General features: G+C 33.1%; 6 protein-coding genes across 6 annotated transcripts; all 6 read left to right on the forward strand.

The window, feature by feature from the left end:
- Positions 1-2,183: 2,183 nt before the first annotated feature.
- On the forward strand, positions 2,184-3,675 carry OCT59_025731 (uncharacterized protein; the record flags this gene model as incomplete). Its single annotated transcript, XM_025319175.2, has 6 exons — positions 2,184-2,475; positions 2,633-2,771; positions 2,831-2,965; positions 3,036-3,325; positions 3,394-3,494; positions 3,565-3,675. 6 exons carry the CDS (start codon positions 2,184-2,186, stop codon positions 3,673-3,675), a joined length of 1,068 nt encoding a protein of 355 aa, XP_025174337.2.
- A 597-nt stretch (positions 3,676-4,272) lies between these two features.
- On the forward strand, positions 4,273-5,136 carry OCT59_025732 (uncharacterized protein; the record flags this gene model as incomplete). Its single annotated transcript, XM_025330531.2, has 1 exon — positions 4,273-5,136. One exon carries the CDS (start codon positions 4,273-4,275, stop codon positions 5,134-5,136), a length of 864 nt encoding a protein of 287 aa, XP_025174336.2.
- A 1,245-nt stretch (positions 5,137-6,381) lies between these two features.
- OCT59_025733 (uncharacterized protein) lies at positions 6,382-7,330 on the forward strand (the record flags this gene model as incomplete). The annotated part of the gene is made up of 3 exons (XM_066140629.1): positions 6,382-6,496; positions 6,633-6,848; positions 6,900-7,330. The coding sequence occupies 3 exons, from the start codon at positions 6,382-6,384 to the stop codon at positions 7,328-7,330; spliced, it is 762 nt and encodes a 253-aa protein (XP_065992263.1).
- A 54-nt stretch (positions 7,331-7,384) lies between these two features.
- Positions 7,385-9,484, forward strand: OCT59_025734 (uncharacterized protein; the record flags this gene model as incomplete). Its single annotated transcript, XM_066140635.1, has 11 exons — positions 7,385-7,783; positions 8,030-8,178; positions 8,378-8,493; positions 8,571-8,616; positions 8,803-8,835; positions 8,899-8,944; positions 9,037-9,046; positions 9,108-9,149; positions 9,219-9,251; positions 9,321-9,362; positions 9,432-9,484. The coding sequence occupies 11 exons, from the start codon at positions 7,385-7,387 to the stop codon at positions 9,482-9,484; spliced, it is 969 nt and encodes a 322-aa protein (XP_065992264.1).
- A 293-nt stretch (positions 9,485-9,777) lies between these two features.
- On the forward strand, positions 9,778-10,379 carry OCT59_025735 (uncharacterized protein; the record flags this gene model as incomplete). Its single annotated transcript, XM_066140641.1, has 5 exons — positions 9,778-9,946; positions 10,033-10,041; positions 10,124-10,165; positions 10,244-10,284; positions 10,365-10,379. 5 exons carry the CDS (start codon positions 9,778-9,780, stop codon positions 10,377-10,379), a joined length of 276 nt encoding a protein of 91 aa, XP_065992265.1.
- Positions 10,380-10,906: 527 nt separating this feature from the next.
- OCT59_025736 (uncharacterized protein) lies at positions 10,907-11,384 on the forward strand (the record flags this gene model as incomplete). Its single annotated transcript, XM_066140644.1, has 4 exons — positions 10,907-10,976; positions 11,049-11,173; positions 11,243-11,303; positions 11,377-11,384. 4 exons carry the CDS (start codon positions 10,907-10,909, stop codon positions 11,382-11,384), a joined length of 264 nt encoding a protein of 87 aa, XP_065992266.1.
- Positions 11,385-13,532: the final 2,148 nt, after the last annotated feature.

Below are 13,532 nucleotides of genomic sequence, written 5' to 3' on the forward strand. Positions count from 1 at the left end.
TGTGAAATCAATCACCCGAAAAAATGTACTCATTGCCATGATAAATGCACTGCCGAAATAATAGGACTGTGCAAATTCCAAAGTAAATGAAATTTTGGTCATATGAGAATTTTTTTTTATTATATTAATATTTATATATCATGCCGAATCTCTTAACAAACAATCAGGATAGTACAGCTTATAAAGAGCTGGAAGGCGCTTTGCTAAGGCAGAACTGCTTTGAAAAATGGCATATATTTAGGGGATGGAAGCATGGATGTAAGGTTTGTGAGGAATGCGATCATCACTCACATCTGTATTGCAAAAGGTGTAAGAAGGTGGCGGAAGGAATTTATAAGCGATGTGAATGTCCTCAAGTAATTTGATCAATAAAGCAAATGGTGCAAATTTACCAGACATTTTAGGAATTGTGTGAAGCAAATTGTGCTATTATTTTTTTTTATTATAGCTTGATAAATCAATGCGCAGTAATATTATAGTAATCGTTACATTTATCACGGGAACAAGTAATAATTTATTCTCAAACTTTCTCGAACATTCTCAAAAATTATGTATAACCCCTTGATGATCCTTATATATGGATAGCGTTAAATTCTTTATTGTTAAATTAAGGGGATGTCGTTGATCAGGTTTTTGTGATGCGATCATATTAACGTAATTTTCCCCAAAAGCTTATTCCAAGATCGATCCTGCAAATTATATAAAAAGGTGATGTCCCTGTTAATGAGCCCTTTTATCCGCCTTGTGCAAGTAAAACAAAACCATTATTAAAATCATTGGTATTAACAATCAAACGAACTCGTATTTTCCGCAAAGTAATAATAAAGTAAGTTGTTTATTGCTCGGCTAACTTCTTGAAACATGCCATCATGATGTTAATCGATTTTCCACCTTTATAGATGTTCCAAAATAAAACGGACGTATTACCCTTCTTGTTATATATCGGCATTTTGATCTTCGCCGAGAAAATCTTTGACTATCATCATGTGTATAATAGGCGCAGTGAAATAACGAAAATATTATCTAATCTAATCGAAGCCACGTGTCTCATCAGCGCAGTAAAATTGCTGTGGCTTTCCTATCATCTGATTTTCAGCATCAACAAAATTTGGCGCAGTATCGTACTGGCGATAAAAAAATCGACATACCTTTATTATAACGCTCTAAACAACAAATTTCCTAAATATAAGGCGGAATGGAATGTTGTGAAAATGAATCGTAGTGGTAAGTGTGAATCGGAATTATTATTTTTTTTTTACATCAGTTGCTAATCTCCCGAATTTATGTGCGGGAAAATTTATTTCGGAAATCTAGTATAATAAAAGAGTGTGGGGATGAGAATCTCGTAGATAGCAATAGTGTAGAAATAAATTAGGTGTAGAAGTTTATAAAAAGTCTGAGAGAGCAAAGAAGTAAATTGATGCTGGGCATTAAATGGCCTAGGATCCGCGTACTCCCTCCCTCTTTGATAGCATCATACACTTCATTTGCTTCTCTAGCATTTCCGCACCATATCATATATTATCACTTATCTTTTTCTCATAATAAAGTTTTCACTCGGATCAATCGTGTATGTATACATTTTAAAGTGTATGTTATTAATTAAATATGATCGAGAATGGCTGATAAGAGGCTGGCGACTATCAAGAGATAACTTGAATACCCACTGACTCATAAGTTCACCGCCGATTGACCGGCCGACATGAATTATGGCTTCTCCTACGTATCAAAAGATACAAAGGGAAGTTCTCACCGCCGATTGACCGGCCGACACAAGAAACTTCGGCAAAATCAGCGGATCAACTGCTACCGCCGATTGACCGGCCGACGCGAGTAGTTGTTAGACACCAAGCAACTCAATACTTCACCGCCGATTGACCGGCCGACATGAAGTATGGCTTCTCCTAAGTATCTAAAGATACAAAGGGAAGTTCTCACCGCCGATTGACCGGCCGTCACGAGAAACTTCAGCATAGTTGCATCCTCAAGTATAATATCGAAAAAAAAGCGACATGCGACTATTATAAAATTCAGTGATCGACAAAAGAACGGCCAATCAAAATACGGCATGGAGATATGATTGTTAAAAAATTATCGCGTAACGCGTAACTTGATCATCACTATACATTATAAATTTATTTCTCGCGTAACTTGATCCGCTTTACCTTAATTATAAATTCTTAATGACAGCAACTTTAAGAACAACAAAATACATGCACTATACATTGCCCGACAGTATTGGCGAAGAAACGATTGTAAATGAATACTTTAAAAAAGTCGAAGCTCAATACTGGCAACTGAAGCATTACCTTAACTATCGTCTTAAAAATGAAAGAGTAATCATACCCTGGGTACAAATTTATGAAGATTGGTTACAATCGCTTAAAAACATTAGGGGAACAAACCATAAAGGAATGCCGGGCTGTGTATCTTCACTATGTATCGAACTACTTAACGTAACTAATAGCTTTGAAGGTGTTTCGGTCCTAGAAAGTTGCATGCAGTGGTATAATAAATTCTATGAGCGTAATTTCGAATTGCAGTTCGCAGAAAGAGTACGGCAATTAGAAACAGATATATTACATTGTAGCTTTTCATCTCAGAGAATGGCTGGATTAACAAATGAGGTAAGAGACAGGAGGAATGAGTCAACCTGAAGATCATAGTGCTCGAGGTTGGGATGATGCTATTAACAATACAATCATTAGTAATACCGATTCAGATATTTTAATGAATACAAAAAAATTAATGAAGGAAACATTGCCAAAGTTGTAAGTAGGAAAATTTCATTGTAATTTATCTAAATTCTAACCAATTTATTATTTTATAGTTTAAAGGCTTTTTCATTAACTACTCTTAACCCATTGAGAGACATAACTATATTAGAGAAACCGCACTTGAACCAGTTTGTACACCCAATTATGGACTCGGCATTGTGGATCTTTGCGAAAGTTTATTATATATAGTAAGTGACTTTGAATTTTCATTTATTGCATAGATTGCATTGATGACTAAAAGTGCTTTGCATTGTTCAGCGGAGAAATACCATTGAAAGGTATGAAAACTAAAGTACGTGCAGACGGTGTAGGATTTCTTAATGATGTCATCAATTATCCCATTGTCTGTGGTGAAGGAGCGAGGCCTGGAGCATCACAACAAAAAAGTGTTGATGATGATGTAAAAAACGCAAAAAGTATGGTAGAACTTTATAATAATATTGTCATTTCAGAGGCTGATGCTCATCGACAACTATTTACGGACTTGAAAACATATGGAATTACTGCGTTCAAAACTGAGGTTTCGTTAACTATGATGGATTTTCGCAGTATGTGATGTAAACTTGGTTTGAAATATTGCACAAAACCTAGTAATTAACATTATTCAATTTTTCAGGCACACACAGATTGTTCGAAGTCGATAATTTCGGCCTACCAAGGGATTGGGCTGATATGCCCAACTTTGTGTGGTTATATGAGGCGGTAATAAAATGGGCAGTAAGTACTTTCATACATTTTTTATTTGCACGTGATACGACTGATACTAACGAGTTATGCATAAATATAGTTATGCGCTAATGCAACACGTGGTGCGTTAATTGATCATAGAAAGAAAAGAAGGTTAGGTCGGTACTCAGAAGCAATCAACGCAAAAAAATTATCACGATTAAGAAACTAATATTTTATTGCTGTACTTTTTATATTATCTTAATAAAACAAACATCTGTCATCGATAGATATTAAGCTAAGCCTATTAATTTTTTGCTAGTGGTTTTAATAATGGTCGAAATACTATTTAATATCATTGAAAAAATAAAGTTTTTATCAAATTGATCGTCTGTTTTATAAAACAATAAGTTACAATATTAGTTAAAGAAAAGAAAGATCATGAATAATAACGGTGGCTTTGCTATAATGTCAATAGATCAAGGGAGGTGAAATCTGATTGGCCAATCATCTTGTGATTTATAGAAACTCGCCAGCGCCTGGAACTCTCCTAGAACTATCGAGGAACTGGCAGGGAGTTAGGGTGATACTGTGATATGATATACGTTGTACCACAAACCGATTTAGCCAAGGCGTTGTGCATGCATGTAAATATAAAATTAGCATAGTCGAGATATGGCCCTATATAAATCCTCAGTATGCTTATAATCGAATAAAAATGAATCTGATATTTATTAGAGTATAGTATTGCTAAATCAGCTAAAATCGCTAAAAACGGTATAAATCAATAAAATCGTTATATTCTGTTATAATCTACTAAAACGCTAATATGGATTTAGATAGTAAAGCCTATTCCAAGTTAATTCATGCACACAATAGTGTTGGAGGCTCTGAAGAATATATAAGAATTATTATTGCAATATTGCCTTTAGCAGAAAGACATGATCATGAAACACCAGAAATGTGGTGCTCTCGTATTCATGATCCATTTAGGAAAATACTAGAAGAGAACCCAAGAATCCTTTCTAAGAATGGATATATTACAATGTATGGAAAGCTATATATAGATGATAGGATTCATAATCGTCCAACCAATTATATATATTGCAGTGTATGTAACTCCTTAGTTTTCACACCTGCAAATAGTCTTTTTGAGGATCGCTATGGAGATAACCACTTGAAGAGATGTATTTCTGGAAATACTATTTTGAATGAACATGCAACAAGAAATGAAATTCTCAAATCTATTGATACAAGGGAATTTCAGATCTGGCAATATAAACAATACATATTACAAGAAGAGGCTAAAATTAATCGTCTCCGTCTAGAGCTTTTCTCTCAATCTACCTCAGACTCAGAAAACGATAAGTTGGCATCAGTATCATATGATTATGATACTCGTTCAGTTAGCTATGAAGCTTACCTTTCAGCCAAAGCAACTATAGCAGAAAATACTATGCCAAGTGCTCCAAAATTCAAGCCAGCTTGTATTTCTGTTACCTCTGGTAACCAAGAAATGATTCCACCAACTTCTTATCAGTCATCAAATTGCAAAAGTGATACAGGCGAAATATTTATTTCGTCTCGATATGCAAAACAGCCAAAAGGCACTGCGTTGAGATTGAGGGATGGAACACTAATCATCGATTGTCTAACTGACTTGACTGATTCTGAGAAATATTCTACATTATAGACTATTGCTTTTAACTGAAAATTAATATTATTTAGCCAATGTAACTTATTCTTTATTTTTTATGCTAAATAATCTGCATACATGATCGCCTAGTAAAATTGGTTGAAGGCGCTATACATTTCATGTATCACCTGCCAAATTTTTCAGATTAGTCCTTAACCCAGATCCCGGTTAAGATCGTACGCTTTACGAAGATTGATATAAATTGATCCGAAGGGGTTCTCCCATTATCTTTTATAATCGCAAAAAAAGAATGTCATTTCGCAGATCTCACAGAAGGCAGAGAAGAACATGTGAAGAACATAAAGCTGAGCTGGAAGAAGAGAACTATCATCTTCATAGTGAATTGCAGATAGAAGTTGATACTAATCGCCAGAATGAGAGACAAATTAATCAACTGGAACGGGATTATACCCGATGTGAGCAAGAAATTCAAGATCTCAATAAGGAGATAGAGCGTCTTGAAAATGCTTCGAAAGAAGAAATAGTAGAGTTAAAATCTGAAATCTCTACCCTAAAAAGTCAGCTATATTAAGCTAGAAATGATGTGCAAGATAAGGGAAAATATATTTCTAGTTTAGAAGAGTAGTTAGTAAAATCTGAGGAACAAATTAAGAAATTGCGATACCGGATCAGAAGCATCTTATCACGAAAAAATTTGCCTGAACGAGAGAATTCTCCAGACTTGTATAATTCGGATGATAATATGGCCACAATCACAGAGCTAGCAAATGCTATAGATGGTTATGTGGATAATAGAGCAACAACTAGGGATATTCTTATAGACCAAATAAAAAGAATTACAAAGCAGATATGCCGAAAAGAAAATAATTTGCATCAGGATTTATCCGTAAGCAACGAAGGCATTATGATGCAGGTTGAGCGATAATGAAATTATACGGCGCAACTTGTCAAGGTAGAATAACTAATGTTATTGCGATCTCCATCAATATCAAACTAATACTCAAAACCAGGTAAATAGAATGATAGGTAATATGGCAAAAAAACAAGCCTGTATAGGTGTGCTGGTACAAGAAAAATTTGCCTTACAATTATTGTATCGGCGAAATGCACGCCACTTACGGCGAAGTAGAGGGGATATAGGTCTGTTAGAATTTAATCGAGACAGGGCTCTATGAACGATACGAGAAATGGAAAATAAAATACAGCCGAGAGCGCCAGAATAATTTAAATTTACAGGGACAAATTTTGGCGCTTCAGAATAATCCACCTAATCAAGTAAATATGGCAGGAATACCTCATCCATATTTCGACTGGGATGATAGTATCCCAGACTTTCTTGCACAACTTAGACTAGACTTGCAGAATCGGGAAATAGATCCAAATGATAATGTAGCAGGTCCCCAACAAGAAGAGATAATGCAATAGGACATTTAAGCCAGCCCTGTACTGGTGAGGAAGGACTTTAGAATGGTTCGATGATGAGATTACTACAAAGCAGAATTGGAAGCTAACTAACTTACTCAATAATACAGGGAAGGCTAACTTAGTTGCAGTAAATGGGCGAACTGCAGTACAGATAGGAGCTAATGCATTAAATGAGGCTGTTGGCCAACCAGGAAATGCAATAGTCAAGTTAAGAGCTGTAGAAGATGCTTGGAATGAAGACTGGCGTATAGCAGGTGGCTGTCCTACTAATGCTCCTGTAAATGCACCAAATGCTAATGCTAAAAATACAGTAGTTGTAGCTGGTATTCGATTTGGTCAAGCCGTATGGTGACTAAAAACTCATTTCCCTACAGTAGAAGAGGAACTTTGGGATTTGATGTATGGAACAATCAGAAAGGGAGACATGACTATAGATGAATTATATAGAAAAATATTACGAATAGGTAGACGAGCCAACTATAGACCTGAAGAATTACGTAAAAAGTTCTTAGATGCTTTACCACTTTTATGGCTTGAAAAAGCTGAAGATATTGGTAAACATTTGCCATTAGATGAATTAGCTAAAAAGCTTTATGAGATAGAATTACGCCAAATAGCTAGATATAAAAGAGATAAAATATCTGATCCGCTAGTATCTAATCGAGCATCTTGGCAAATATATGAACCTTTACCTGTTTCAGCTTCACAACAGTATGGAATATCTTTCGAAGATATGCAAAAAGCACTAGCACAGCAAAAAACTGAATACCAGTCTTTATTAGAAAAACAAAAAGCCGATTTCTAATCACAAATGGTCCAGCAAACTAAAAAGATACCTCCACCAGTTCCTCCTAAAAATATGGAACAGCTTCTTGATACATATGAAAGCGCTAATCCTTTTCCTAATACACTTACTAAGGAAGAAATAATGAGAGTGATCGCAAAAGCTTATGGGCCACCTCCTAAACCACAAAAACCAGAAAAGTTGCAATCATTTAGAATCGATAGATTAGAGTCAAAAATAGATGAAATTGGTCAGATGACATCTAAGTTTGGTAGGATATCACTTAATGATCAATCTCGAAAGCCTTTTTATTGCAGTAATTGCGGACAGGAAGGGCATAAGAAGAATAATTGCCTAAGGTTAAATCCTGTAGCTAAATCCAATTTTACTCAATGTTACTATCCTCAACTTCCATCTACACAGCCCCAATATACGCCTCCAGATTCAGATAATGAGGAAGATGGTTATGATAAAGTAGAAAATGGGTGGTATTATGTATCAGCAAAAAAAAACAGTCACTAGTAAATAAAAAGTTGTCTTTAGAATCCAGCCAGCCTGAAACGTATGACGAGCTATTGCCAAAACTTTCACTGGCAATGCGCAAAATATGTCTATCTCGAAAGGCTCAGGAGGAGAAGTCAAAGAAAGATGAGTAGTTTTCGTCATTACAATATCTGAATGCTAATATAGATGATTTAATGATATCTAATTCTTTTTTAGATGGTGGGAGTGAGTTCGGGGGTAAATGATGCAACAATTAATGCCCTTGGGTGGAAAGCTGACAAGCCATTAGACTTCACAATAAAAGATAACTCCAAACATATCACCGAATCATTGAGATGGTTTACGGATGTGCCAGTCAGTATAAAGTAAGGTTGCGGGCTAAACTGGTTTTTGAATTTGGCAAAACGTCTAAACCTCAATTTTGTCAATTTTTTTATAAGAGTTTATTATAGTTTTGTCATTTCATATGATTTTTATAGTCAAGTTTCACCAAATTTTTATTAATATTTTAATATAGTTTTGTCAAGTTTCGCATTTACTATGAGGTTTCGCCTGCAACCTTAGTATAAAGGATAAGGATGGTAAATCGGTTACAGCTACTGGAAATTTTACTCGTATTAATAATGGTGAGCCTGAACCAATGCTATGTTTAGGTATGACATGGATTCGAAAAGTTCAAGGTATTTTCAATCCGAATAAAAACCAATTCTGAATGAAGTTACATGGGAAGTCTTACACTATTCCAACATATAGCAAGGCCCCGGCGGGTGGGCAAAGATTCGTCAAAAGAGGATCAGGACCAAGTAACTACCAATTCCTCTAACCTGACTAGTGTAGAGGTAGACTCTGAATCCGGTCAATCCGGATATCTGGTGATCCATCCGAAAATTAACCAGATTCAGATTGATCCGGATGATTCATCGGATTGACCGGATGGATCATCAGATATCCAGTGATTTTTTTTTTTTTTTTAACAGTTTATATTTTAGGTTCGGAGGACGGAAGACAGGCCACAGAAAAGGGTAAGTTTTTTTTTAACCTTTGAGCTTTTTTTATCTTTATTTGATTAGTTTCTTTTATTATAGGATACAATGGCACTACGAACTACAGATCTCAACAATGAAAGTTAGGGTAAGTTTTTTTATTACTGTTCTTTTGTCTTTGGAACGTTACTATCATTCCTTTTTCTTTCTTTTCTTTAAGGAATGCTGATCTAGAGCTAGATTTATAAAGGTACGTTGGAATGAGTGTCATTTTGGCCATTAGAAACGTCATTAATGCTTCTTTTCTTTAGGGGGCATCTTTCTGGACCTAGGTTTCAGCTTGGGCTATAAATGTGAGTATAAACTTCTTTGTTTTTCGTCTTGAGAACGTCACTAACGTTCCTTTTACTTCATTTCTTTAGGGAACGCTTGTTTGGACTTGGATTTCGATAAATGTGAGTATAAATTTCATTGTTTTTCGTCTTGGGAACGTCACTAACGTTCCTTTTATTCCATTTCTTTAGGGGACACGTGTTTAGACCTGGATTTTGGCTTGGATTATAAATGTGAGTATAAATTTCTTTGTTTTTTGTTTTGGGAACGTTACTGACGTTCCTTTTACTCCATTTCTTTAGGGACACATGTTTATATATATATATATATATATATATCCTACAAACGAGATTAGGCAGTCTTACTGACAGTTAAAGTGTTAATAAATATATAGAAACCTCGAAAGTAACAACTCCCCAACCAGCCATGACGGAAATTAAACAAAGTATAGTAAAACGAGTTAGTTTAAAAGTGTTTGGACCTGGATTTCGGCTTGGGCTATGAAGGTGAGTTATGGGTGGGTTTTTTTGTGTTTTTTTTTGTCTTTGGAACGTCACTAACGTTCCTTTTACTCCATTTCTTTAGGGGACGCGTGTTTGGACCTGGATTTCGGCTTGGCTATAAAGGTTCTTCACATGTTCTTATACGATGATTGTTGTTATTTGTATCATTATTAGATGTGGACGTTTGTTGAACTGGTTGAGGTTGATGTGTGTTTGGAACTTTGGATCAATAACCACAACAATATTGCACAACAATACCCAAAGACAGAAACTATCTAGGTCTCAGAGAATAAGATCAAACAAATGGAGGAAATGTATAATGCGGTAACTACAAGTGTAAATGTCTTTGTTTTCCGTCTTGGGAATGTCACTAACGTTCCTTTTACTTTATTTTGCTTAGGCTATGAAGGTAAGTTATGGGTGGGGGTTTTTTTTTTGTTTTTTTTTGTTTTTGGAATGTCACTAACGTTCCTTTTACTTCATTTCTTTAGGGGACGCCTGCCTGGACCTGGATTTCGGCTTGGGCTATGAAGGTAAATTATGAGTGAGGTTTTTTGTTTTTTGTTTGTCTTTGGAACGTCATTAACGTTTTTTTTACTCCATTTCTTTAGGGACGCCTGTCTGGACCTGGTTTTCAGCTTGGGCTATGAAGGTAAATTATGAGTGAGGTTTTTTGTTTTTTGTTTATCTTTGGAACGTCATTAACGTTCCTTTTGTTTTTTTTTTCTTTAGGGGACACTTTCTTGAACCCAAATTTCAGCTTGGATTATGAAAGGTATGTTTGGAATAAGTAAATGTCACTTTTTTTTGTTTTGGGAATTAATAATATTTATTTTACTTTTTTTTTAGGGATGTTTCTTTGAACTTTGTTTTTTGCTTTGACTTTGAATTATAAGTTGAAAAAGAGGAACTTTATTTTTTGTTTGAGAATATTATTAAGGTTCTTTTTAAATGGTAAGTTGGGATGGGGTGAATTTCATTTTTATTTAAGAACATTACTATAAATATTTCTTCTGATTTTTTTTTTATAGGCACCTTAAATTTTACAAGGTCAATTAGAAAAAGGAAAAGATCAGTTTTGTAAAACAATCTTAAATAAAGATAATCTATTTAAGTTTTTATTTTATCTAACTTTATTTGTTATTGATAATCAAAAAGTATTTGTAATTCAAATTACATGTAAAATTTTTTATTTTTTTTCTCACACTTTCTTCTTTTTCTTGTAAAAGAATTTTAATTTTTTACAATAATTTTTTATATATTTTCTTATAAATATGAGTTCAAGTTCTGTTGAAAATGATCAGAATAATCAAAATGATCAAGATTCCACTAAAAAAAAAAGAGGTGGATCTCAAAAAAAAAGTTGGGTATGAGAGTAGTTTGTATCTAATGATGGAATTACTGCTATATGTCAAGTAGAAGTTATCTCAGGTGAAATATGTGGTAAAAAATATCAGCATAAAGGTTCAACAGGCATTTTGATAGATCATTTAAGTGGTAAACATCAAATAACAAAAGAAACAACAAAGCAAAATTATGTGGTAAGAAATAATTGTAATTTAATTTATTTAAATTTAATAATTTACTAATTAATAATTTAATAATCTTAGCCTCCAGAATTTCATGGGTTAAAAATTACACCACATAAGGAGTCTCGTCAAATCGAACTTCGTAATCTATTAATTAGTTGGATAATTTTTGATACTCAACCTTTAAATATTACACATTCAAAATCTTTTCAAAGATTTATAAAAGAACTTGACCCAGCATTTAACATTCCAAATGTTAAATTAATTAAACAAACCATCCAAAGTGCCTATAATTATACACTTCCTTTAATTCAAAAATTTGTTGAAAATAATGCAATTTCAATTAATTTGAGAACTGATATGTGGACTGGTAGAAACAGACAGGGATTTTTGGGTGTAGTAACTTGTTCTTTTTTAGATAAAAATTTCACCATTCATAAAGTTATCCTTACAATTGATATCCTCATACCGCACAAAATATATTTGATGCATTATTTGTTATTCTAGATGAATGGGGTTTAAGAGATAAAACAAATGTAATAGTAACTGACAATGGTGCAAATATGAAAAAAGCCATAAAAGAAATGAATAATATTACATCTAATATAAAATGGCAGCCATGTACCGCCCATACTTTACAATTAGTGGTGGGAAAAGGTTTAAATTCAGTCAAATTATTAGTATTAAGAGCAAAAAAACTAATTGATTTTTTTTTAAGACCAAAACAAAGTCAAAGATTAGAGGAAATTCAAAAAAAATCACAAAATCAAATTGATGTGGTAAGGATTTTAATTTTATAATTTATATTTATTAATTATTTAAATTATTTTTATTTATATAATAATTTTTATAATAATTAGAATGCTGGCAAAACTAGCGAATATTTCCTTCAAATGGTTGCAGATATTTCCACTAGGTGGAATTCAACATACTATGCTTGGGATAGGTTAATTAAAATCAAAGGTTATATTCAAATTCTAATTGTAGAATTAGTAAATAATGAAAGTGATATTGATGCAAAAAAAGATGGAAAACAACTTGAAAAAATTATGTTAAGTTCTGATGAATGGGAACTTTTACAACAATTAGTTATAACTCTTGGACCATTTGAAGAGGCAACTAATTATCTTGGTGGAGAAAAATATATTACACATAGCATTATGAATCCAGTAATTGAACAAATTAAAACTTTATTACTTTTACCATTATCTAATTCACCTAGTTCATCTACACCTACGTCACCTACATTATCTACATTACCTGTAACAGCCTTTAATACATTAGAAATATATCAGGAAATTGAAAATGCAGCTGACATTTTTGTTTTAATAGAAGAAGTGGAAATTTTAGAAAATAATGTTGAAAATAATAATAATCAAGCAAAAGAAGACAAAATTAATTTGGATAAACCGTTAGAAACTAAAGATCTTCTAGATCAAGTAAAAAAAGATCTTTATAATGCAATGTGTTTTTATTGGAATGTTTTATCCGAAGATTATATAGTATCAACAATACTTGATCCCAGAATTAAGTCTATAAATAATAAAGTAAAAGGAGAGGAAATTTTACGTAAAAAATATGAAGAATATAAAGAAAATTATTTACCAACTCCCAATGAACTATTCCTGTATGTAACATCCACTCCTTCAGAAAGGTTATTTTCTGATGCAGGAAATCTACTTACAGCAAAGCGATCCAAAATGAATTCAGAACTTTTTAAGCATGTAATGTTTTTAAAAAGAAATGCAATTAAAGTTAATAATAATATTTATAATATTTATGGATAATTATTTATAGTTTAAATTAATCAGTTATATAATTTATTATAATAAATATACTATTATTTTATTAAAATTATAAAACTTATTGTAGAATCCTAAAACTAATAATTTTAAAGATTCCCATTCCTTAAAAAAGAAGCAAAGAGTTCCCAAATAAAGAAAAATAAAATAAAAATTCTTCTTTTCCATCTTACAATTTAAAATCCAAACTAAAATTCAGGTCCAGGAAAGCATCTAAAGAAAAAAGAAAAAGAATGTTAATAACACCCCCAATGACAAAAATAAACAAAAACATCCTTCTCCTAACTTACCTTCATAGCCCAAGCCAAAATCCAAGTCTCCTCTAAGATAAAAAAAAAGGAATGTTTATGACATTCATAATGACAAAAAACAACAAAAGTCCCTCTTAAGTTAAGATCTAAGTCCGGGAAGACGTCTCCTAAAGAAAGAAGAAGGAACGTTAATGACGTTTCCAATGACTAAAAAAAAATGAAACCCTTACTCCTAACTTACAATTACAGCCCAAAGCCAAAAACCAGGCGTTCCCTAAAGAAAAAAAGAAGAAGGAACGTTAACGACGTTCCTAATGG

This window comes from Rhizophagus irregularis, chromosome 5, assembly GCF_026210795.1.
Source record: "Rhizophagus irregularis chromosome 5, complete sequence".
Lineage (NCBI taxonomy): Eukaryota > Fungi > Glomeromycota > Glomeromycetes > Glomerales > Glomeraceae > Rhizophagus > Rhizophagus irregularis.